Here is a 24,697-nt window from a genome sequence, read left to right as displayed (position 1 = left end):
TTGGTCTTGATTGAATTTATTTAAAATATTTCTTGGCCGCCTTTCAGGGCAGAAGACCTTGCAAGGCGGCTTATGGCAATAAAATATCAACGGCAAGTCAAGGGTTTCCCCCTATTTGGATCTGTGTCCCCAAGTCCACAGCCTCGACCTGAAGCCATTTCCTTACGCCTAACGTGTTAAGGTGTATTGCACAAAACCCTTTGAACTGAAGAACCTGGCTGCATCTCAAAGTACAGTTGGATGGGAGAGGGTACTCCAAGTCGAATTTTGGGCCAGTGGGGGGGGGGGGGTATGTGACCTCCAGCTCCTTTGTCAGGCTGCTTCGGTTCAGGGCTGTGCAGGTTTCAGAGGCCGCTGAGAGCCTCTTGTGCCCTACAACAGAGGAATGTGAGCCAACAGTGTGACGTGGCTGCAAAAAAAGCAAATGCTATTTTGGGCTGCATTCATAGAAGTATAGCTTCCAAATCGCGTGAGGTACTGGTTCCTCTCTATTTGGCCCTGGTTAGGCCTCATCTAGAGTATTGCGTCCAGTTCTGGGCTCCACAATTCAAGGACGCAGACAAGCTGGAGCGTGTTCAGAGGGCAACCAGGATGATCAGGGGTCTGGAAACAAAGCCCTATGAGGAGAGACGGAAACAACTGGGCATGTTTAGCCTGGAGAAGATTAGATTGAGGGGAGACATGATAGCACTCTTTAAATACTTGAATCTTCCCAGAATGCAGGACACGGAATAACGGGCAGAAGTGACAGGAAGCCAGATTCCGTCTGGACATCAGGAAAACCTCCTGTTAGAGCCGTACAATGGAACCAGTTACCTAGGGAGGATGTGGGCTCCCCCACACTAGAGGCCTTCAAGAGGCAGCTGGACAACCATCTGCCGGGGATGCTTTAAGGTAGATTCCTGCACAGAGCAGGGGGTTGGACTCGATGGCCTTGTAGGTCCCTTCCAACTCTACTGTTCCATGATTCTACTCAGTTGCATGTCAAGTAAGAAACTGGGAACTAGGAACCAACTTCAGCACCATTATCAGTATAACCCAACTTTCTCCAACCTAGTGTTCTCCAAATATGTTGAGACTACAGCCCCGATCCTCCCCAGCCAGCCTGACCATTGACCAGGCTGGTTGGAGATTATGGGAGCTGTAGTCCAACGCACCTGGTTGAGGAAGGCTGATATAATTCCTTAATTCGGCCATGATTAGTTCAGGTATAGCCAACCCTCTTTGACCACTTTAGAAGCTGGTTAGGAGGACATGAACGCTGCCTGCCAGGAACCACAGCTTTCGATGGCGATTGAAGATATTATTCTTTAGCTTTACATAGAACTGGTAGATTTTGTGTGGTCCTTGCCATTTGGTCCAGTTAAAAAAAAAGAACCATACGCAAAGCCAAACTTGCCAATTGAGAATGAATTTCCTTGCTTGGCGTTATCAGTTACAGCCACAGAACTGGACTTAGCCGAAAATATTTCTGGGGAGGTAAGAGGGAACACGCACAGGAAAGCAACTGGTTTTGAAACTTCTTCTTCAGCATCTGTTAGTACCAGAACTCTGCAATTCTCTTGCAGTGTCCAGTTGTGTCAAGGAGAGATAACACAACACCCTGATGGACAGCGTCAACTCTCCGGTTTGTAGCCCATAAACCACCGCAAAAGGCAACAGTCCGTGTGGTTATCTTCCTTCAGACTGCCAGCTCCTTGACGGCCCGTTTAAATTACATACGAGAACCTGAACCTTATTTCAGATGCACGAAGCAGTTAAGAGCAAAGCAAGGAGCGAACGAAATTCCACCATGCTCCACCAAAAGGTCAGGCACAGGGTGACTCAGCCAGAGACGAAACCGGAGAGGTTTAAAAGCCCTGCATAAACGCGCAAGGACAGCAGACCCTTACATACGCCCCATCTCCCTTCGAGGATAAACTCTTCCCTTCTCCAGGGGCAGGAAATACCCTGAAGTCCTAGTTTTCTGTAAACACACACCCCTAACAAATTCAAGGCAGTCAGGGTCCCCATCACGATAGCAAATAGGTTTGCAAAGTACACCTCTCCATTTGTCCTTGCACTGCAAGTTACACCATTGGCCTGTGCAATTTGCTTCTGAAACTGGGTTCTTCGTATTCCAAGAGCCAATATAATTGAGATTAATGAAGAGCCGAGGAACTGCGTTCAAGTCCTTCTGCCAAAACTTGGGGCCTGTTACCATGCTTCTGCATCTGATCTGTAGGAAAACCTAGCTCGACAGGTGCCGGGACTTGCTAGCTTCACCCTAGGCTAGCTTGCGTTCAACTGTTCTGAGACGAAGTGCTGGTTATTCATTATTGCAGTGCTCTTCATTTTATATCACGTGCAAGCAGGTTCCGTATGCGTTTGCCTGGTGAGTGGGCTACTTCACAACCTCTGTGCTTGCCTTCTTCTCCACTCCCCATATGCCATCTCTGCATAGGATAGCAACTGCTCCCGAGAGAAGTTTGCTGGATTTGCCTCTTGCTCTGCTCCCGGGGAGCTGGCCCCGAAGCTCTCTCCGTGGCTGTTTTGAAGGGCGATATCCCCGTTTGTAAATCACCAGTGATGCAGCCTGAAAGAGCAGCTGCCCAGGACTTCGGTAAACCCAGAAACTAAATGCCAGGAATGTGGCTGATTTTAGGATTTTAGAGAAAGGCGGTCAAGGTTTTGTGCCCCAGTGAGTGCACACGCTCCCAGGTTAGGGGCCTACACACACTTTTCCCACTCACCCCCCTCCATCTCAGCATACAGGCAGGGAGATTGGCGGCTCAGATCAAGGCATGGGATTGGGTTGGAGAAGTTTAAAGCCTCCTTCCTCCCCCACTGAGATCCTGAGCCAGTCCGCTGGTTCGTCGCCGCTTTAGCAGCAAGAAAACGGCCACCTCTGCATCAGGACTGTTGAGAGGAAGGCAAGGCTGCATTGAGCAAGGGGTTGGACTCGATGGCCTAGTAGGCCCCTTCCAACTCTGCTATTCTATGAAGGCTAAAGCCTCTCTTCACCCAGCGATCCCAATCCAGGCCGGTGTTTCTCTGCTGCTATTGGTATGGAAATAGCTATGTATTCGATTCCTATTCCTGGCCAGCACATCACTCACATATACGATTTAGGCCAAGCAAACCAGTCAAAGAGCCCGGCTCTCCCCTTGCAAGCCATCAAAGTTCAGCCTAAGGCTTTGAACTCCTTTGGCTGCTATTAGATGTTGAGTCTCTCAAAATATCTTTCCAAGTACCCCACGGCTGGCGTGTACACGGACCATCGAAATGTTCGGAAAGGCAGGACCCCAAATAAATGCTAGCGTGCGGAATTGAAAATTCTGAGCCTCGTCGGGAGCCAGGAAAATGAGGGAGGCGTCATGTTTTACTTTCAGTGCTTTTCAGGGAGAGGACGGGAAATAGTGATGGGTGATGTACAGCCGAAGCATCATCACCAGTTCAAAGCAGGTAACGCAGCCTTCCAAAAATGGCAGAGTTTTTAGCCACAATGACATATATCCCCCCTCCCTCCACAGTAACTGGATTTCTGTGCAGTTCAAAGGCTGTTAATAGGGCGATTGATGCAGGGAAGACAACGTACTCCTTAAGCTCTGAACAGAACGTTCTTGCTTTGAGAGCCTCTTGTATTTACGGTAGCGCATAAAAGGCACCAACGAAGAGCACAAGGAGAGACGCAAATATGCTGGCCACTGACGTAGCCATGCCATGTTACGAAGGAGGAAAGCGCTTACTGAACCCCCAAAGCAGATGCAGGGAGGGTGGCTCGTACGAAACGCATCCGTTTCCCGCCACCATAGATGCTCCATCTTTTCTTGACCCGGGGAAAAGCAAGCTGTAAATTTAACAGGATGAAGCAGATGTGCACACTCAGGCTTCAGATAACCATTATTCAGCCGGCCAATAGTGTTCAAGGCTACGCCGCTTTGAGAAGGGTTTCCCCTCTGCCCCTGCATATTGCACTATTTCAACGATGGGGCAAAACTGAGAACGCTTTTGCAACGGCAGAGCAGAAGCTATGCGTGTGGGTGAGGTGAGGGCAAGGCGGTAAAACCTAGCTGAGCTGAAAGGGAGCCAGTGACGACCATGGTAGGGTCCGAAGGGACAACGGGAAGAGCCCTCTGGCTTCAAACAGCCCTGGCCACAACTCAGGCGGAAAAGGCCAGCTGGCGTCGTGGAACTTGGCCCCCACCTACTGGCAAGCAGACACCAGCCACGAAACGCCTGGGCTCAACGCCCCTGCCCACGGCTCTTTCAATGAATGGGATGCACAAGGACAATTTTAAAAGCTGCATTTAATTTGAACCTCCCCTTCTACTGCAGTTTTATTCTTACATAAAAAGCAATTAAGAAAATGGTTACAGGGGACCGAATGAAGCGTTGTACACTCACGTCATCGTCAACAGAAATCATTCAGTCTGGGGGTGGGGCCACCCCAACCACAAAACACTCGGATGTGTTTAAAAAAAAGAAAGGAAAAGGAAAAGGAGTTTCCAGGCAGATGGACGAGAGACAAACTTGGCTTTGAATGCCCACCCTGTGCTGACTCCATCTTAACTACTCAGTGAGAGGGCGCAGGTGGGCTAAGAGCCCATCATTTGAAAGGCAGACCCACGGCGTGAAATCTGCCTTTCCTCTGCTAAGGACTGAGAAGAAAAGCAACAGACAATTCCAACTCAGCAGTGGTGCACTTGACCTCAACTCCAGAGAGAGACAGAGAGAGAGAGAAAACGCTACAGAAATCCATTTGCTTCTTCAGCTGTACTGGCAGAAGTGTTTTCACAGAGGAGATGCAGATGGCCGTGGAAAACTGGTGTCTCTTAAGAGGAGGTTAAAAATCTAGAAGTTAAGATTAACAAAAGCCATCGTTCTGCCCCAAAGGGCAAGGTCGAGACGCATCAATTCACAGAAGGGGCCCTCGCTGCCCACAACGCGGGGGCTGTGGCAGGGTCACATGGAGATTTCCGAGCGAGTACACCCCACAAGCTCCTCGTTCCCACTAGGGGAGGGTGGGGCAGCCCTCACTTCTGAGGGGAGACTCAGCACTAGTGTCCTGATAGGTAAAAGTAGGTTCTGCTATTGAAGCACACCAGTCAGTCAATCAAAACAGGTATTCGGTAAGAGTCACACACCTCTCTAAATACAGAGTAAAAGGGGGGGGGGATATTTCCGTCATGTGCTCCTGACCTGGGTTCACAAGTCTCCCCCCTCCAATTCCTGGCTCCATACTGGCGAGAAAGACAGCTGTCTAGAAAAAACCATTCTTCAGTTCTGTGGCGGGGGTGGCGGGGGAGCAGGGGGCATGCCGAACGGTGGCAAGGCCGGCACCCCCACCCCCATCATGGTGACGAAGCTAGAAGGGTCCATGGGAGGCGGGGGAGGGGGAGGGGCGTACATCATGCCCGCGGAGCCAGGCGGTGGGGGCGGGGGAGGAGGCGGGGCCCCGGGGGGCAGCGGAGGCTGGACCCCGGGGGGCAAAGGCACCATGGAGGGGCTGCCTTGCATCGGCGGGCCCCCCGTAGAAGTTGCCGCCGCCCCCTGCTGCTGCTGCCATGGAGGGATGGCCCCGGTGCCAGCGCTCGTGGTGGTGGCGGTCGTCGTATCTAGGATTTAAAACAGCACAAGGTCACCCTCGGAGCCGGGAGGCCCAAGTCCCACCAAGCCAAGGAACAGAGGAAGCCTCCCTCGGGAAGGGAAGAGGCCCAGTCCGCTGGCATCACCCCACAGTCAGGCCAGAGCGCGTGCATCCCTAAGGCCACCCCTCCTGACTGGGATCTGCCAGCTTTGTCTCCACCCTCCCCAATACGTCTGACCGGCAAGCCAGACGGGCCCTTGCAGCCAACCAAGTAAAGTGTTCAAGCCCTAAGAACTGGGGAATTGCTCCAGGACAGAGGGGGGGGGGGGGCAATCGAAGAACTCCCTCTATAAGGTTAGGCTCACACAGGCACATAGCTGCAAGCCAAGTGCAAAGGGGGGGGGGGGGCGCTTTGGTAGGCGCTAAAGACCGTTCCCCCCAAATGCAGCCCCGCGCAGAGGCTCAGGTAGAGAGTGGGGAGGGACTGGCTGACGGCCACCAAGGCGCAACGAGCTGTGCTCAGAGGAGAGTGGAGGGGGGGGTGAAATTAAAAGAAGTGCTCTTACTCACTTTGCTGCCATGGCAAGGGAGTACTGCTGCTGGGAGGCGGGGGTGGAGGCTGCTGCTGCTGCTGCCATGGGGGGAGAGGACCAGAGGGAGGCGGGGGAGGCTGACCACTGGGCGGAGGGGGCGGAGGGGGCATCATACCCATCGGAGGCGGCATCATACCTGCAGAGTCAGAGGGCCGGACAGGCTATGAAGAAGCAGAACCCGGGAATGCCCTCCTCTTCCTCCTCCTTCACCCTTTACCTGCCCCCACCCCCACCTGCAATAACTCACCTTTTCCTTGGAGGCGATAGACCCCAGAGCCCACTGGCGCATTGCCCAGGTACTGATCTTAAGGGAATGAGAGACCGCAGCCTTAGCAACAGCTGGAAGAGAGGCTCCCCTGCATTACCACCACCACCACCCTCGTCACGGAGCCAGCCCCAGAGAAGTGGCCTCAGCAGGTGGCGCCGTAGCCGGCCCCGCTCTGCCCACGAGGCTGCTGAGGCCATCAGCTGGCCGGCCGGCCGGCCCCAACCTCCTTGGAAGACTCCCCATGACGACAACGTTCTGGATTGTACTCACCCATATGGTGGGGGCCTGGAGGGCCGTGAGGATGCGGCCCCTGGTTCATGGGCGGATTGTGAGGCTGCATCCAAGGCGGAGGGCCATTGGGGTTGTGCTGCATGGGGTGGCCCCCGTGGCCCCCCATGTTTGACATGGGGTGAGGGAAATTGTGAGGGCCCCCCGGCCCTGCAGGGCCCCCTCCTCCTCCGCCTCCTCCTCCTCCGCCTCCACCTCCTCCGCCTCCTCCTCCACCACCGCCGCCGTGCATCCCATGGAAGGGGCGGTTTTCAGAGGGGGCAGAGTTCATCCATGGGGGCCGGTTCTAAGAGAAGAGAGATGGGCATAAAGCGTCACCATTCCAAGCACTCACCAGCGAAGGCGGACATGGGGTGCAGACGCTGCGCTAGTTCTGCCCAGTGCTAAGCACCACAGCCCTCCTTTTTCCTGCTCAGGTCCCCCTCTGGCTCCGGGGATTACACCCAAGCATTGCTCAGAGCTCTGCAAACGGGCCTTTGCAGTACCCAAGTCAGACCCCCGCTTTCAAGCTCCTGTTCTTTTGTGCGCCGCGTGCAAAACTTCCTCCCTTCCCACACAACACACTAACAGCCTTTGTGCCCTAAGCAATTGTTCTATAGGTATCCCCACCAGGGTCACTGTCCCAATCCCGTCCCCTAGTGCTGCCTTCTGAAACGTAAGGAGTAGACGCCCCATGATTCCAAATTTGCCCCAACCGAGATCTCCTAACGATGGAACAGAGGGCCGGTTCCTTACCGGAGGCGGCTGGTTGTTTCCTGGCCCGGAAGGTCTCGGGCCGCTCGGCAGCGGCGGGTTAGATGGCCCAGAAGATGACCCCACAGATGCCGGTACAGGAGCTTCGCCCAGCTCGGCCATCAGGGACAAATACTCCTTATCCATGCGCGCCTTGTCCTGAGCCGACTGTGGATCTCCAGGCCTGTAAAAGGGAGCCAGTCACGGTTGAACTCTGGCGTCTAGGCCAGGCAGAGGCCAGTATCCCAGCCAGACTATGGAAGAGACCGACAAGCCACAGGTCTCGTGAGCGCAGACCAGCCTTCCGCCAAACCGGCATCCTTCAGGGATCTTGGACTACAAATCGTACCAGTTTTGTATCAAATCGTACACCAGTTTTAAAATCTCTTCACTGGCTGCCAATTAGTTTCCGGGTGAAGTATAAAGTGTTGGTTATCACCTTTAAAGCCCTACATGGTTTGGGTCCAGGCTACCTGTGGGGTCGCCTTCTCCCGTACAATCCGCCCCGCACACTCAGGTCGTCTGGGAAGTATCTACTCCAGTCAACGAAAACAAGGCCGACAGGTATTACCCAAAGGACCTTTTCCTCTGCCGCTCCGACTGTGGAACGGCCTGCCGGAGGAGACTCGTCAACTTAACAGTCTACTAGCATTCAAGAAAGCTATCAAGACTGATCTCTTCCGGCACGTCTATCCAGTGGAATTTTAATAGGTGGCTACCAGGAGCAGGGCCTTCTCTGCTGTGGCACCCCGGCTGTGGAATGAGCTCCCGAAGGAGGTTCGCTTGGCACCTACGTTATATTCTTTTAGGTGCCAGGTGAAGACCTTTTTATTCTCCCAGCATTTTAACAGTCTATAAATAAATTTTAACTTGGCGTTTTAAATTTGTAATTTTGCATTGCTGCTGTTTTTATCTGGTTGAGCTTTTATGTTGTATTTTTATATTATGGTTTTATACTGTTGTTTTATACTTTGAATGATTTAAATTTTTGTGAACTGCCCAGAGAGCTCCGGCTATTGGGCGGTATAGAAATGTAATAAATAAATAAAGATGTTTTAAAAATGTTTTTAGGATGTTTTTTAACAACGTATATTATGTTTTAATTGAGTATTATGTATTTTATCGTCTATTGTTGTTCAAAATGGAGAGGCGGGCAAGAAATATTTTTAAAATTATTATTATTATTATTATTATTATTATTATTATTATTATTATTATTATTCCCCGCTAGCACAGCCAGATTGGGCAAGGCTGGGTTAGACACAGGCAAAGGAAAAGCAGTGGTGTCGGGTCCCCAATTGCAGATGTTCACATCTAAGTCACTGACAGGAAGCCGTTCAAGGCACCACCAACGGTCTTGTAGTCAGACCACACAGGTGCTCCCAACTGATGAAGCCGGAAGGCGCGCCGCTGCCCATTCCTAAGCACAAGCAATGCCACCACAGGCCCTCAAAGGTGAGGCTTACCTGGCAAACTTGCAGTCTGATGCTATGTGACCGGCTCCGCCACACTTGGTACACACTGTGGTGTTGGTGATGCTGCGAGTCTCCGTGTTTTGCCACGGGCGAAGGATCCTGAAGAGGGACAGCCGTTAGGTCAAGCGAGTGGTGAATGAGGCAAAGCCCCTTCCCACAGCACGGAACCAAGACTGACCTGTTGTCATCTTCACGCAGGGTCCCGTTGAGGCGGGCCAGTTCCCGCAGCTGCATCTTACGCAGGTCATTCTGGTCCTCTGGGGTCTCAATGCCTTGCTTCAGGATGTTCCGGATCTGGGAGAGGAAGAGGACATGGAGCTCCATCACCAGGGCGAACGCACCCGCCCTTCCGAAGGGCGTCGAGGGCCACTGGCACAAAGGACGGATTCCGGTGGGTGGGGTTTTACTTGCTGCCACAAATCCCTCGCCAGGGGGAGCTCTGGCCTCAGAATTTGATGAGCAGCTATTCCCCAAGCTGTGCCTCAGAGCGAAGCTACTGCGATCAGCCTTCTACAGACTTCTTCCAAGGTCGAAAGTGCCTTGGCGGGGGGAGGAAGCCTGGCTCAAGAAGATACATGATAAGGGCAAGACTTTTACTCCCAATGTCTCCGATCTCTTTTCAACCTTGATATGCTCATTCTGCTTAGATCAGTAACGCACACAGCGCATGCCGGCATGTGGAGCATCTAGAGCAGTTAAAGTATTTTATTTATAGACACAGAATACCTGGGGGCCCTCCCTCTTGCTGTGGCCTGAAACGTTATTATTAAGTCAGCCGGCTCTCACGGCAATCCTGGCGCGGCCGTTAAATTGGGCAGAGCTAGGGTGAGATGGTGGTGGCCTGGGGCAAGGCCCAAAGCTGGTAGGCGGCAGCAACCTTCCTGGGAAGCCCCCAGGAATTTGAATCCCATGATGGAATAAAGGTGGGTTAAAAGTTAAAGAAATAGTAACAGCAGCAGCGTCTTTTCCCAACCTAAATTGCCTAATGAAAAGCTTTGCTTTCCCCTCTGCAGTGTGCAGCTTGGTTCACCAGCTCCCCGCAATCATAGAATAGCAGAGTTGGAAGGGGCCTACAAGGCCATCGGGTCCAACCCCCTGCTCAGTGCAGGAATCCACCCTAAAGCATCCCTGACAGATGCTTGTCCAGCTGCCTCTTGAAGGCCTCTAGTGTGGGAGAGCCCACAGCCTCCTTAGGTAACTGGTTCCATTGTCGTACTGCTCTAACAGTCAGGAAGTTTTTCCTGATGTCCAGCCGGAATCTGGCTTCCTTTTACTTGAGCCCGTTATTCCGTGTCCTGCACTCTGGGAAGATCGAGAAGAGATCCTGGCCCTCCTCTCTGTGACAACCTTTCAAGTATTTGAAGAGTGCTCTCATGTCTCCCCTCAATCTTCTCTTCTCCAGGCTAAACAGGCCCAGTTCTTTCAGTCTCTCTCCATAGGGCTTTGTTTCCAGACCCCTGATCATAAATATAAACCTCTGCTCTCTGCTTGCACACACATTGCAGCCTAGACTGCTTTTGCTGACATTTCTGCCTCGCCACAAAGGGTTGGACTGGATGGCTTCTCTCTCCCCCCACCCACCCCACCCGCCTCTATGGTGCCCTGCGATTTGCCCTTTACCTGCTCCACAGCCTTCTTCACGTTCTCCATGGTGTTGGCAGTGACCAAAGCATGAAGTGGTTCATCCTCGCCAGGCAGCATCTGGCCATCTTTCCTTCCCACTTTTCCTTCTTTCACAGACCCTTTGCCTCTGATCATGATTTTGGCATTGCATTCCTTCTCAATGTTCTTCAGTGTGTTCCCTCTGGAAAAGAGAAAAAATCCAAACCGACGCTCTGAAAAACATTTCTTTGAAAGAGAAAGCACCTCGAATACCCTGAAAACCCCAAACTGGGAGCCACTGGACAGGATCGTGGAGGCTGTGGGATGGCCAAGAAAATTCAGGGAGAGAAACTATACACCTAACAGAATTCATCTGTGTTACTTCTGCAAGAAGGCCAGGCCAGAAAACAAGCTTTGCCTCAAAGTTAAGGCCTGAACTATCCTGGAAAGACTGCAGAGAAACGAGAATGGTTTGAGGACGCCCCCCAGGTACTGAATTCACCAATAATTATAAAGTAGTAAGCTAGGCATTTTGTCTGAAGTAGTCCCTGCATCCAAAACACTGCCCCCACCTTTCCTGGAACGTCTCATGACACAAACAAATCACTTCCCTCTCCCCCTCCCTAGATTCTTGACCAGCATACATTTTGCAGACTCCACAGGAAAACCGTATATTCTCACCTGGGTCCAATCAGAAGCCCAACAAAGTTGATCTCAGGATATTCATCCTGTGGGATCATCACCTTGTCACTCACTCGAGTAGCTGGAGGTCTGGGAAGGAAGGATTAAGACCGCAAGGATCAAGATCTGGTTGCCCCAGTCACACACAAAAATCCTTCACCGAGCTCAGAAAACAATTTAAGACACATGGGGCCAACGCTGGTTAAGAGGAAGCCTTGCAACAGGCCCTTGCCTCAGTACAGAACCACCTGGGCAAAACAGGTAAGGCAGCTGGGCTCTCCTTCAAAACAACATGACCCGGCCACAGTTATTCATGCTCTGATAACATTTAGACCATTTTACTGCAATGCAGTCTATGTGCGGCTGCCTTTGAAGCTGTTTTGGGAACTTGAAGCAGTTCAGAATTCAGCGGCAAGGCTGTTAACTAGCACAGATGACAGATAGCACATCCTGCCAAGGCGCAAAGAATTAAATTCCCTTCCAATCTGTTTCCAGCACAATAGCAACTGATGATCAGCCACTGAAGGCCCAAACGGCCAGGGTCCGAGGTAAAACCGGAGCCAACTGACCATTTTTTATTCTGTTTTATTTTTAAAATTCTGAGCCTGACCACGAGGGCAGGATAGGGCCATTTCCGATAAAATCAAGTGCGAGATAACAGAGGAGCCATCCCACCCAAAGTCGTCTCCATCCTCCTGCTTACTTGTAATCGGCCGGAGGCTTGAAGTCGGGGTTGAGTGCCACCATCTCCGTGATCAGGTTGTGCCTCTCTTCCTCCAGCTTCTTGCGGGTGCGGAACTCACGGGTGTTCAGCCGCTTCCCTTCGCTATTGTAAATCGGTTCAGGGGAAGGAGACCTGCAGAGGAACAATTCCCAGTGACTCCTCGTGCAACTGAGCCCTCAAGGCCACTTATCAAGTACAGGTCCCCCTCAAATCTAGTGCAATTTAGAAAAATAAATAAGTAAGAGACCACAGGAAAGGAAGGCGTCAACTCAACTCATGCCCGTTAATGTCACATGGACAAAGTGGTTGTAGCAAACCACTTGACTGCTACCAGGAGGGGGGGAAAAACTGGGGTGTTTTATTGAGGGAGGAGGGAGTGCAAAGAGGGGAGTGGGGTACATACACAGCCATGACAACAGCACTGCCATGAGTGTGCCTGGTATTAAAAAAGGGGGAGAAGGGCAGGGAAGATGGAGAAAGTTGATTCACACAGAGAACAAACTTTCCAACTTCATTATTCCATGGAGCGAAACATTTAGAAAGAACCCTGGCGCAGGAGGTAAATCAATAAAGAATTATTCAGGTTAACTCTGGAATATGTTTTGTGTTTTTTTTTTAACATCAGAAAAGTAACAAGACAGGTTACACTTCTATAAAAGTCTTTCTGGCAGTACAAATTAAATCTATTTCACTGGCACCATATGGACGGGTCAAGGCTTCTGTCTTGGTTTTACCTCCACTTTGCTGGCTGCATCAAGGCCGAATGAACCTGTTTTACTGTGTTTAAGAGTTAAGAGAACGGCAGTGGGTACAAGCTGAACAAGCCCACCTTTCTCATGCCACCATCTGGGCCTGTAAACCGCGAGAGACAGACCGGCTTTCTCCATGTGGTTTAGGTGCCCAGAAAGCAGAGGTTCTAACAAACAAAAATGTTATAATTAAAACTAAAAAGGAATCACTTTGATTTTACCACAGCGGTAAAAAAAAGCCACACGCCTAGAATTCTGCTTAAGTTTATGGATTTCCCCCCCCCCAAACATATTGAAATAAAAATTTAGAGTTAGCTGCAAGAAGGGAAGAGATATTGGTCATGTTATTAAAAAAATACATCCTTGAAGTAATCAGAAACCTAAACCTTGGGATTTTAGTTAAACAATCTTTCTTTCTAGCTGGTTAAAGGAGTGAATAGAGCCAGTTGATCCCAATGTCTTCTCAGCCTGAAGTGAATCATCAACACAAGAATATGAAATAAAAAGGTCAGATTTGGTCAGGAGTGATCACGTCTAAATTACACCTCCATTTCTAGGACTTGAGAAGGCCTAGCACTCCCAAAGCAATGTGAACAATTTCTCTCTCCCCCGGTCCATGTTTACTATTCCGTTTAAAATAAATTCACCCACTAGCTTTAGTAGATTCTTTTAACACACAAAGAGATGTATCGTTAATAAAGTGATTGGTTCCAAGATTAAACCTTAAGAAAAAAAAGAGTTTCAAGCTGAACGTATCTAATCGTATCATGCCTTCCACAGTTAAGAGTTGCCCTTTTGCATGTAAGTGAGACAATTCAATTTTACTGTATGTTAATGGTATCAAATCGTTTAACCAGTATGGTCTCATTCCAAGAAATGGCTGTACAAGCACCCTATATATACAAGGCAAAACAGTAATGGCAAACCCCCCTTGTTCAGCATTTAATTTCCCATTCACCTGTTAAATTAAGACCAACTACCCCAATTCATTCTTACTCAGCACAAAAGGAAAGCACACATAGATCTACTCCCACCAAGAATGAATACCCCTATCACGTTTAACCTAAAACCCCATTATGGTTAAAAGAACACACGGAAAATGTGGTTTGCGATGTCCAACCGGCAATATCGTGTCCCAAGAACTAGAATTAAAAAGGCTTCCAAAACTACTGGCAGCCTCACCACATTTATTTACTCTCTAGATTACAGTTTTAGATGGGCTGTATTTAAGGAAAAAAGGGAATTTCACTGTACTCCTCTTTCGAGAGCAAGGACTGGTTTACGAGTTGTGCAACATGCTGTAACACAACAACTCCCAGCATATACCTTCTCATAGAATGCTTACAAGCCAATTTTTAAAAAGAAAAACACACACGTTATTTTGTTGGATGACACTGAAGCCCAACAAAACCACCGGTGTCCAATTCTGCACACTTGCAGGTGCAAGGCATTACTTTGGTCCCCAGATCCCAAGATACTGGGCCACTGCTGTGTAGTAGCTGCTACCAAAGAAACTCGTTAGTACCCATCTGTTGTTTTTGTGTGTTTTTAAAAAAAACATGCTCAGCCACCACTTGTCAAGCATTGCAACATCAGCAGTCAGAAAAAGTCCCCAGGTTGCTCAGATTCAGTGACTGTGCTGAGGATTCCTCAGTGTGAACCTGCGAGAAAGACCTTTGGACATTTGCCCAAGACCGGCAGTGCACATGTTAAAAATTATTTGGCCACCATATTTCTCTCTCTCTCTCTCTCTCTCTCTCTCTCTCTCTCTCTCTCTCTCTCTCTCTTAAGTCATTAAACCTTAGGATGGCTTAGAAATCCCACACCAAGTATGGCAAGTTATCCCTTTCTGCTTTCACACCTTCCCTAACTGTTAAGATCTCAGCTACCACCAGTCAAATCAGACCGCTGAAGGCATTTCATTTGGAAGGAATTTCATTGAACTGACATTATGATGCCACCAAAAGTTTATTGAAAAAGGTAAAAAATGTTACTGTCAGTTGGTTAAAACTGTTTCCCAACCTGTCCTCAGGGTTAGGGGGGATGCCCAGGTCTCCTGTGCGCAGTTTACGAGTCAGGTCTTCTATCTGCAGTTGCACTGGAAGAAACCAGGTTAGGAAAGAAAAAAGGATGGAAAAAAAGACAATGTTACCAAAAAACATCTCAAATCTCAATATCAAAGCATGAAGAACTGGAGAATTTGCAAGGGACGACTGATATGTCAAACATAAAATCAGCAGATTTTACAATTGTTATGTCAATCAAATATGTTGATCAGGAATCCAGAAAAGGCCCTCCTTATTTCTAGCAAGTCTTCAAAAATAATTATTCATCAGGAAACAAAGCATTCATTTGAGAGTTAGCAAAGTATCATCTAATCTTTGTGAGCCGGACCAAAAGACAACCATCCTGACTTGCTATAACTGGTAGTGAACAGGGACTTCCCACAGGAATGGTGGACACCGTGAATTCTTCTTTGTAAACATCAGAACACTCTAGATTTGTCATGAGGGTATGGGCCAATTTGAGATGAGAATTCAAAATTGGACTGTTTGAACCAGTTTAGCAGGAGTAGCCTTTCTTGAGATTGCGGATTATAAACCATAATGTAACCCTTTGCTTACTAGCCAACCCTAAATAATTAAGTGCATCATTAAGCCGTAAATTGCTGGCTACCCAATCTTGCACACAGACACCCAATACCTAGATGTCGAACTTTTAGTAACTGTTTTTCAGACCCAGAATATCACACGATGACTCTGGTTCACCCAATGGAGAGAGCAAGGTAATTAATATTTACTCAGCTAGTGAAGAGCATCAAAAGGGCAAAGCAGCAGCTGGTTTGGGGTGCATCCCTTAAGCTCCCTGTTCTGACGTGGCTTTGTTAAAGTGTCACTGACATCTGTCAGACCACACTGGAGAATTTGGTTTGTGAACGGCAAGCCAAACCACTAAGCAAAGGTACAACTGCATCCATATTAATGAGAGACTTATCATACATGTAATAGAATATATAGAAGATGGAGGTAATCCAGGCCTTGATAAATCCACTCACTTGCTACCGGGCCACACAGCAGCACACACTGCTCTCACCATCGCTCCAGTTCTCTATGAATTGCAGAGAACTTGAGGAAGGCCTCTTATTTCAAACTGAGACCCTCTCAAGTGTGCGGGAGAGAGAGAAAGAGTTCTCTGTGTTGCATGGAGCCTTGGAGCAAGTAGTAATACAAGAGACTTTGACGATTTCTATTCGATCCAAAGCTTGACACAACGGCATACTACCAATACCTCTCCTCCAAGTTCTTTGGCAAATGCACAAATCTCGGAGGGGAAAAGCTCAGTAATAAAACTAAGCAGTACTGGCTACTGAGCCATGCCAAAATTTGGGGACCTCTGAAACAACTGTTCGGCTATCACAGAGATCAAACTTGGAAAATATTATGAAGAGCTAAAATCCCTTACAATTGAGAAATTCCATAGGGATAAGACAGGGATGTATATTCTTCCAGTATCATATTAGTTACTGATAATTAGTACATCTACTGAACAGAATTCAGTAAGTCCAAGAATTCAATGAGTCTGGGGTGGAGGCCTACTCAGAGAACATTTTTGTGAACCGCCCAGAGAACTCCGTCTATTGGGTGGTATAGAAATGTAATAAATAAATAAATAATCAAACAAACATAACAAGGGTATATCCTCAATGTATTGCATTGTTTTTGCTGCCCTGGTTAATTTACTGCTTTTTTTTTTATTTGTTTTAATATGATTTCTTAACCATCTTACGGGTCCCTTTCAAGACTGGAAGGTGGGACTATAAGCATTAATGTATAGAAACTATGCCAGAAAATGTGATTGTCAATTTGTCCAGCTGCAACTTTACAAACAGGATCGGTATTAAATGGGGGTTTATACACATGTCGAGAATATAACACATTCCAGACATCAGCTGAACTTTTTACACTGATGAGACAGATTAAACTAGCGATTACAGAGAGTTTCTACATTGATCAGACTATACATTTGATTCAACTCATACTGTAGGCAGTTAGTGGCAGGTCTATCATTCCAAATCCACATTTGTCCCCGCCAGTTCAAAACCAATTGGAAAAACGGTACTAAAGGATTCGAATTTTGGTCAGTAACAATTATGTTTTATGGAGGCAGACAGCTGCAGGATTCTTCTTTTATTAGGGACATGAAAAACTTCCAACAAGCTTAGTTCTCCACTAACTTCTTTGTAATGTCTGAACACCCGATGTTAATATATTTTGGAACGTGTCGGCAGACCGACTGCTTGTTGGAATCAGGAGAGCTAAAATTTAAGAGAACCTCACAATTATCTCCAGACAAATTTGGGAAGTCATTTCTTGTCTTGCCCTTAGAGGAGCCCTGGTGCTTGGATTTTTAACACGGTTCTTTCTTTGTTGTGATTCAGCAATACTATGAGGAGGTTTGACAGTATTTCATCTCTCACGGTAAAGATACTAAATGGTAAAATGTCAATTTACATAATATACTCTAATTTCACATATAAAAGGTCTCTCAAGCCACCCCACCCACCCCCTCCATTATCAATGTTCAGGTACCTTTGCTTGGTAGTACTTTCGTTCAACAGGGATCACATCTCTACCACTCCTGCCCATCTTTACCTAGTTTAACGGTGTGCTGCAAGACATATCTTCCCCGTTGCAATTAATTAAGTAAATGGAGCACTCATATCGTCTCAAAGACTGAGAATTCTGATTAAGCCTATCCATTCAGAGAGCTGTTTCGGCTAGCTGAGTCTGTTAGAACTGCTAATCCAATTACATACCAGCTTTTTCTGGAAAAAAACAAAAAGTAAAACTGCATTTCTAAATGCAGGGGCTCAACATCAGGACTGGTTTCTTAAATCTAGCTTTTCAAACCAACCATGCTTGTTCCCACATTAATTCCACTGCCCATTCTGTACAAACTAAATCTGCTGAGTTATACTTCTGTGAAACAGGGGTGGGACCTTGCAGCCCTCCAGCTGTTTTGGCTCCCAACATGCAAGACGTAGGGCAAAACAGCTGGAGAGCTGCAAGTTTTCCATCCCTGCCGTTAAGAGTATACGCTCAGGGTTAGGAAGCGTATCTTGGTTAAACTGAGCCTCTGTAGAGGTAAGTTAGAAGACAACTTCAGAAACGTGAAGAAAGTAGCCCTTTCTGGAGCGCAGTACAGAACTTGAGATAAGAGACCAGCTTTTCCCACCTGCATTAAGTGCCACACCTTTTCGAAACAAAAGTTTTACCCAACTCTCATTATTCTGCACTGAATATAGACGTTGACTTTTTAATCCTGAAAGGAATCTATTAACAGGCTGTGGAGCAGCAAAGCAGCTCTCAGTAGTGTTATGGATAGCGGAGTGTTATCAAAATTCTCAGGTAATTTATGCACAAGGAAGGAGTTAAAGCTTATTTGGCAACCTAATGACCTGAGCAGGGTTTAAATGGCCTTGTGTTAAGAGAAACTTGCTTCATATACAAGGTAAGGACTGCACCTGATGATGCACCGTTAGAACACCCTCGGATGATTTCAGTTCAAGCATTGATCAACGTTCACAAATAAAGGAGACACACCACGTTTCTCAATACAAGATAATCTTAATACTGTTCTCACTCCCATGTACAGTACAGTAACTTCTGCCACTCCCTGGTTTTCACAGTTAACAGTTCCAACATTATCATTCCCATGAACCAAGCAGTATCCCTTTCCCAGCAATTGCGTACATTTGAGTGCAGAGTACGAACCTCACCTAACAAAGCCCACCCTTAAGTATTTGAAGATATCCAAAATCAGAAGTTAGAAGACTTTCCCTTGTTTTGAGTGGCGTCACCAATCTTCACCACCCTGGAGGCTCAATTTTAGCTTTCAAGAATTAGCATAGCAACGTAAGAGAAAGTCAGAAGGGAACCATGGTTAGGTTAGTTGATAATATTCCACTGTGAAAGAGGTACTTGCTTCTAAACAATACAGCTTGAAAAGGGACTCTTAGTGTTCTCCGCCAGCATAGGAGTCTGTGGAGCTAACCCCTGCTGATTAAGAGTTTAATTGCCAATTAAGTGAATGTCAGCAAGTTTTAATTCCCCATCACCTCTAAGGACTTTAAGCACTTCTACTTTGCCTGTGGAGGACACTGTTCAGGCAAACAGGACAAGGAGCTGGGATGGAGCACAATTCACTTTAAGCAGAAATATGATTATCTAATTCAAGTAACGAAAACAAGGCCACAATAATCCGAATCTTTGAAAACAACACACATTGAAAATGCCTCAGACACGCAACAGCTAAAAACAGTCTCTGGATCAGTACTGACATGAACACATGGAAGAACAGAACAAGCATTTACCTATATAAGCTCTCTCTTGTTCACGGGTAAGCCCGGGAGGGATGACTGTGGGCATTCCTGGGATGACCGTCTTCTGGTCCATAGCATCTTGGTTCCATCTGCTCCTCTTCCTCTTTTTATTAGGGTAATCTGCGGACACATTATGTTTCTTTATAGGAACACTTAATACACTTAATACGTTCAATTTGTGCTTTAGTTCTAAGACATAATTAGTACTGCCCAAGCGCCTAACATAACACTTTGGGGAGGGGGCGGTACTGCCACATGGAAGTATTTTGTCCTAAAAACCAGTTTAAAGATGCAAATCTCCCTGGGAGGGCAAGAGCATTCTCCCATTGCTTGAGATTATTACGACAACAGTCAGTGGTGCAGATAGCACTAGACTTCAGAGCTGAAGACCAAGAGACGCTCAAACGGCCACCCACAAAGTAGCAGGGGATGGGGGCCTAGCAAGGGTGATGCTACAGCATCCTTTCGTCTAAAAGTTTCTTTTCTAACTGCATCTATACTCTTGCATTCTGTCACTTCTTTTCAACAGGAACAAGTACAAATAATTTGTCTGGTGTACTTCATTGTGGAATAATGTTACTATTTGCACCTTCTGGATTTTGCAACGTCATAATTGCTTGGGGTTATCTTTTTCTTACAGGAGATGTCAGTCTCCATGTTCAGCAACTGTGCCTCAAAGAAAGACTTCCCTATCGCTGCACATTCTGAAATGTAAGTTCAGGCACACATGTGCAGCCTCCGGTCCTGTTCTAGTAGCATCTATTTAGTCATTATTTGTTAACACGGCTAACAAATCCGCTAACAGGCATTCCAAAGTTACTTCCTTAACCCCATTTACATGACAGTGTCATATTTTGTAGAACTACTTACTCAGTAGTTCTAAAGAACATGAAAATGCAAGCAAGCCCCTTAAAAATAAGACGAGGGAGAAAAACAGCAAAGACAACAGAGCAACCTCTCAAAATCCATTTCCATGAGCATTTCATCTTCTTTAATAAGTCTTATCCATCCACACCCACAAGAAAACAGGCCTCAAGTCTTCCAGTAGCACCAAAATCTGGCTACTGCTTACCTAAAAGTCTTCCTCTAAAATCATTCCTCCCAGTGATTTCTCTTGTCCAGTCTTTTCTTCTCCCTATTGCTTGTGTTATATGGGCCTAGCTACCTCTTTTGGTTGGGATTTTATATGCTTTTGTAACCCTTCACATCCCAAAGGCTAAAAGACAGCACCCCCACTTCAACCAAGGAAAAAAATGCATTCACTTTTGTGTATAGGACACTTCAGTCACAGATTCAAATCCTCTCTTGGCTATGAAGCTTACTGGCTGACCTTGGGCTAATTGCTCTTTATATGTTTCTAATTGTTGCATATAATCATCTAATTGGACACTCTCCTTTCCTGTTGCATAAAAGAAAAAATCCTTAAAATAAGCACTCCAATTGTATTTTGCGGTTTTAAGTTTTTGTGAACTGCCCATAAATCTTTAGTTAATGGGCGGTATAAAAATGTAATAAATAATAGATCCGCTTTTAAAGTTGTTTATAGTTGTTTTAAATGTATATTTCTGTGTATGTCATATGTTTTTGCAGTTTTAAATTTTGTATATTGTTTTTAAGTATATGGGGCAGTATAGAAATAATATAATAACTACAACAATAACTAAAACAACAACGCCATAGAACAGCCTTGTGGCACAAAAAGTACTGACATGAGCTATCAGTCACCTCTTTTACATATTGTATAAACCATGGCTGGGCAGACATTAAATCTGGATCTACTGGCAGATCTCTGAGTGATTTACAGTAGATCAGCGATAATTTCTGACTTCCCAATTTTCAAAACAATATTAGCAACAAATTATTTGCTTCCCCTTCACCCCCAAATTATACTGCTGAAATAAGAAAAGCTTACGCTAATCAGGGCTGGCTTTGTCAGTACAAGGACCATGAGTTCCATTTAGTTCTGGTATTCAAAACATAATTCCTGGGCTCAGAATTTTTTTAATTCTATGTGTCTGGCTTTTGCATTAGGCTGCGGTTTGTGGATCTATTAAAACAAAGTTGATCTTGAAAGTCTGATGGCAACCTGGCCCTGATATAGATAAGTAGTAGTTAAATGTTAACTGTTATTTGTTATATTTAGCAGGCCTTTGGAGAATAATCTGGCCCTCCATCTATGTTAATGTCTTATAATTTTGTTGTGTATTTTAAATGTTTATGGTTTTGTTCCCCCCATGTATATTTTAAACTTTGTAAGGCCGCCTTGAGGCCCAGCATTGGGCAAAAGGCGGGATACAAATAAATATAATAATAATAATAATAATAATAATATCCTTAGAAGATGAAAAAGCACTGGATGTAAACATAACAAGTAAATAACAGTATACATTTAACCACTATACCCCACTGTCTTAGCACATGCATGGTCTGTCTATACATTGCTTTTAACAGATCCCCAAGACCCATCTTGGGATTTCTTAGAAAAACAGGGAAAGGTGGGCTATGAGTATAAAAATAAATATAAAATGTTCATTTATTTATATCACAGCCCAGACAGCAAAATTGACCTGGGCAGCAAGGAAAATATTTGCCAAACTCCAAACAGCTTAGGAGGGAATGATTCTGACCCAGTGGGATAGGAACAGTTATGTTTATATAAACATTCAATTGTACTGTACTATTGTTGTGGTTTTCTTTTAAATTGTGGTAGCCTACAGCTCTAAACAATAAAGCTACTACTACTACATCAAACAGAGATCCTTGAGATATAGGGCGGGATATAAATGTTTTAATAAATAAATAAAGTCATAAATGGGTTCTAGTCCCCACTCTGCCATGGAAACCCACAAGCCTGTCGCGGACCCTCAGCCTAACCTCCCTCACAGGGTTGTTGTGAGGATGAAATGGAGAAGAGCACAGAAGCCACCTTGGGATTCCTTGCAAAATGGGGGGGGGAGAGAGAGAAGGTGGGCTATTCATATAAAAATAAATATAAAATGTTTATAAAATCAAGAAAAGTATATAAGCCACCTTTGGATTCCTTGCAAAAAGGGGGGGGGGGGAGAGAAAGGGAGGCTATAAATCTACACTTGATCTTAGCCAAAAGGCCGAGAAGCCTAAAAATAAATATCAAATGTCTATAAAATGGAGAAAAGGGGCATATGGGATTTCTTGCAAAAGGAGGAAAAGGGGGGGTACAAATGTAATAAATAAATAAATAAATATCAAATTCCTATAAAGTAGAAAGGGGGGCATATGGGATTCCTTGCAAAAGGGGGGAAAGGGGGGCTATAAATGTAATAACTAAATACCAAATGCCTATAAAATGGAGAGAGGGGGGCATATGGGATTCCTTGCAAAAGGAGGGAAAGGGGGGTACAAATGTAATAAATAAATAAATAAATATCAAATGCCTATAAAGTAGAGAGGGGTCATATGGGATTCCTTGCAAAAGGGGGGCTGCAAATGTAATAAATAAATAAATACCATATGTCTATAAAATATAGAGAAGGGGCATATGGGATTCCTTGCAAAAGGGGGGGGAGAAAGGGGGGCTATAAGTGTAATAAATATCAAATGCTTATGAAGTGGAGAGGGGGGCATATGGGATTCCTTGCAAAAGGGGGGGAGAAAGGGGGGCTATAAGTGTAATAAATAAATAAATACCATATGTCTATAAAATGTAGAGAAGGGGCATATGGGATTCCTTGCAAAAGGGGGGGAGAAAGGGGGGTTATAAGTGTAATAAATATCAAATGCCTATAAAGTGGAGAGGGAGGGCATATGGGATTCCTTGTAAAAGGGGGGAAAAGGGGGGCTAGAAATGTAATAAATAAATAAATATCAAATGCCTATAAAGTGGAGAGGGAGGGCATATGGGATACCTTGTAAAAGGGGGGAAAAGGGGGGCTAGAAATGTAATAAATAAATAAATAAATATCAAATGCCTATAAAGTGGAGGAAGGGGGCATATGGGATTACTTACAAAAAGGGGGGGAAAGGGGGGGCTACAAATGTACTAATTAAATACCAAATGTCTATAAAATGGAGAAAAGGGGCATATGGGATTCCTTACAAATGCAATAAATACCAAATGCTTATAAAGTGGAGGGAGGGGGGCATATGGGATTCCTTGCAAAAGGGGGGGGAAAGGGGGGGGGGTATAAATGTAATAAAAGCATCAAAAATAAACCCATCCATCATGAGTAACGTCTAGCCACGCGGGGATTGGGGTGGGGGTGGGGGGCTTCGGCTCAGAAGGATCCAGGGCGGGGGATCCATCCATCCATCCGTGCAGTAATGAAGAAGGGGGGGGGTCATGGTTGAGGCCTTCCTTCCTCCCTCCCTCCCTCCCTTCCCCCCCCACCCCCGCCCCCACCCCCGCCCCCACTTGCCTTGGCTGCCGGCCCCGGCCTGGCCGCCCTCGTCCTGCTGCGGGTGCAGGTGGAGATGCTGCGGCGGCGGCGGCGGCGGCGGCTCGAGGCCCAGCGGCTGCTGAGGCGGCGGCGGGGAGGGGAAGCGGTACTGGCCGTACTGGGCCTGCTGCTGCTGGGGCTGCTGCTGCTGCTGGGCCGGGGGCGGCGGCGGGGGCTGCTGCGGGGGCGGCTGCGGCTGCTGCGGCGGCGGCGGGGGCGGAGGAGGCGGCGGCGGAGGGGGCGGCGGCAGCGCGGCGAAGGGGAAGGCGGCGGCCGCCATGAGGCTGGGGATGGCGGGCTGCGGCTGGGCCTGCTGGGGCCCCGGCGGCGGGGGCGGCGGCGGGCCCTGCATCACCAGCCCCGGAGGAGGCAGCGGGTAGCCGGCCTTGCCCGGCGGCGGGGGCGGGTGGAGCTTCCCCAGCGGCGTCGCGTTCGCTCCAGTCGCCATAGACGGAGGGACAAGGGACGCTCGATGGCGGCGGCGGCGGTTTCGCGAACCTTCCACACGCCACAAGGCTTTTTTCCCCTCACAAAGGCGGCGGGCGGGGATTGGCCGCGGCGCGCGCCCGTCACGCCCCCGCGCGGCGGCTCATTGGGCGAGACGGGCCCGGAAAACGGGGCGGGCGACGGTGGGGCCAATCCGCGGCTGCGCGGGGGCGGGAAGCGCGTCACCGCGGACGCCGATTGGCTCAGGAGGCGCGGTGGGCGGGAAAGCGAAAGCTTGGGGAGGCGAGACGGAGGGCGGGCTCCCCAAACGATGTGATTGGTTGAGCTCGGTGTCTTTCACACAAACGCGGCCTACCCCCCCCCCTCAGGCTCCTCTGATGTCTGCGGAGGACGTGAGAGGCTCGCAACGCAGTAAAGACAGAAGGGGGTGACGTCAATGAGATGTCTCGACGCCATTGGATGAAAGATTAGGCGTAGGAGACAGACATCTTTGATTGGCACACGTTCTCTTAGCGCTGATTGGTGAAGAGCCGAAGTGGCCCGCCCACGCCACGCCCTTTTCCAACGGCCCGATGAAGAGATTGATGGGAGTTACAGCCTGCAAAGGCTTCTGGGAGTTGGCCATTTATGCCTAGGCTGCAGACCAGTCTTTTTTAAACTCAAGTGTTGAGACTATAACTCCCAGAATCCCCAGTCTGCTGGGAGTTGTAGTCCAAAACATCTGGAAGACACCAGTTTGGGGAAAGTTGCCTTAGACTCTAAACCTGGTTCA

The 24,697-nt window shown here is 47.5% G+C and overlaps 1 protein-coding gene across 6 annotated transcripts; it reads right to left on the bottom strand.

Moving 5' to 3' along the window:
* Positions 1-4,271: 4,271 nt before the first annotated feature.
* Positions 4,272-23,941, bottom strand: SF1 (splicing factor 1). 6 transcript variants are annotated; one of them, XM_063146084.1, is made up of 13 exons: positions 23,458-23,941; positions 19,055-19,183; positions 14,704-14,779; positions 11,912-12,064; positions 11,209-11,298; positions 10,546-10,729; positions 9,104-9,219; positions 8,917-9,024; positions 7,454-7,634; positions 6,701-7,004; positions 6,410-6,466; positions 6,140-6,298; positions 4,272-5,597 (listed from the first exon to the last, which is right to left on the bottom strand). In XM_063146084.1, exons 1-13 carry the CDS (start codon positions 23,924-23,926, stop codon positions 5,260-5,262), a joined length of 2,364 nt encoding a protein of 787 aa, XP_063002154.1. In that variant the 5' UTR covers positions 23,927-23,941; the 3' UTR covers positions 4,272-5,259. The 6 variants fall into 6 exon arrangements, with proteins under 6 accessions (XP_063002154.1, XP_063002157.1, XP_063002155.1 ...); XM_063146085.1 differs by having other exon boundaries at positions 5,258-5,597; positions 6,136-6,298; XM_063146086.1 differs by having other exon boundaries at positions 5,258-5,597; positions 6,410-6,461.
* Between the last annotated feature and the right edge of the window lie 756 nt (positions 23,942-24,697).

The sequence above is a fragment of the Elgaria multicarinata genome, chromosome 21, assembly GCF_023053635.1.
Source record: "Elgaria multicarinata webbii isolate HBS135686 ecotype San Diego chromosome 21, rElgMul1.1.pri, whole genome shotgun sequence".
Lineage (NCBI taxonomy): Eukaryota > Metazoa > Chordata > Lepidosauria > Squamata > Anguidae > Elgaria > Elgaria multicarinata.
This window is presented reverse-complemented; position numbering and strand designations above follow the sequence as displayed.

Excerpts from the sequence above, each read along its gene's own strand:
- SF1 (XM_063146084.1), bottom strand. The coding sequence starts at position 23,926 with ATGGCGACTGGAGCGAACGCGACGCCGCTGGGGAAGCTCCACCCGCCC. Across the intron at positions 9,220-10,545 it reads TGAAGAAGGCTGTGGAGCAG|ATCCGGAACATCCTGAAGCA; the intron begins GTAAAGGGCAAA and ends TTCCTCTCCCAG. Across the intron at positions 9,025-9,103 it reads CTGCGTGAAGATGACAACAG|GATCCTTCGCCCGTGGCAAA; the intron begins GTCAGTCTTGGT and ends GTCCCTCTTCAG.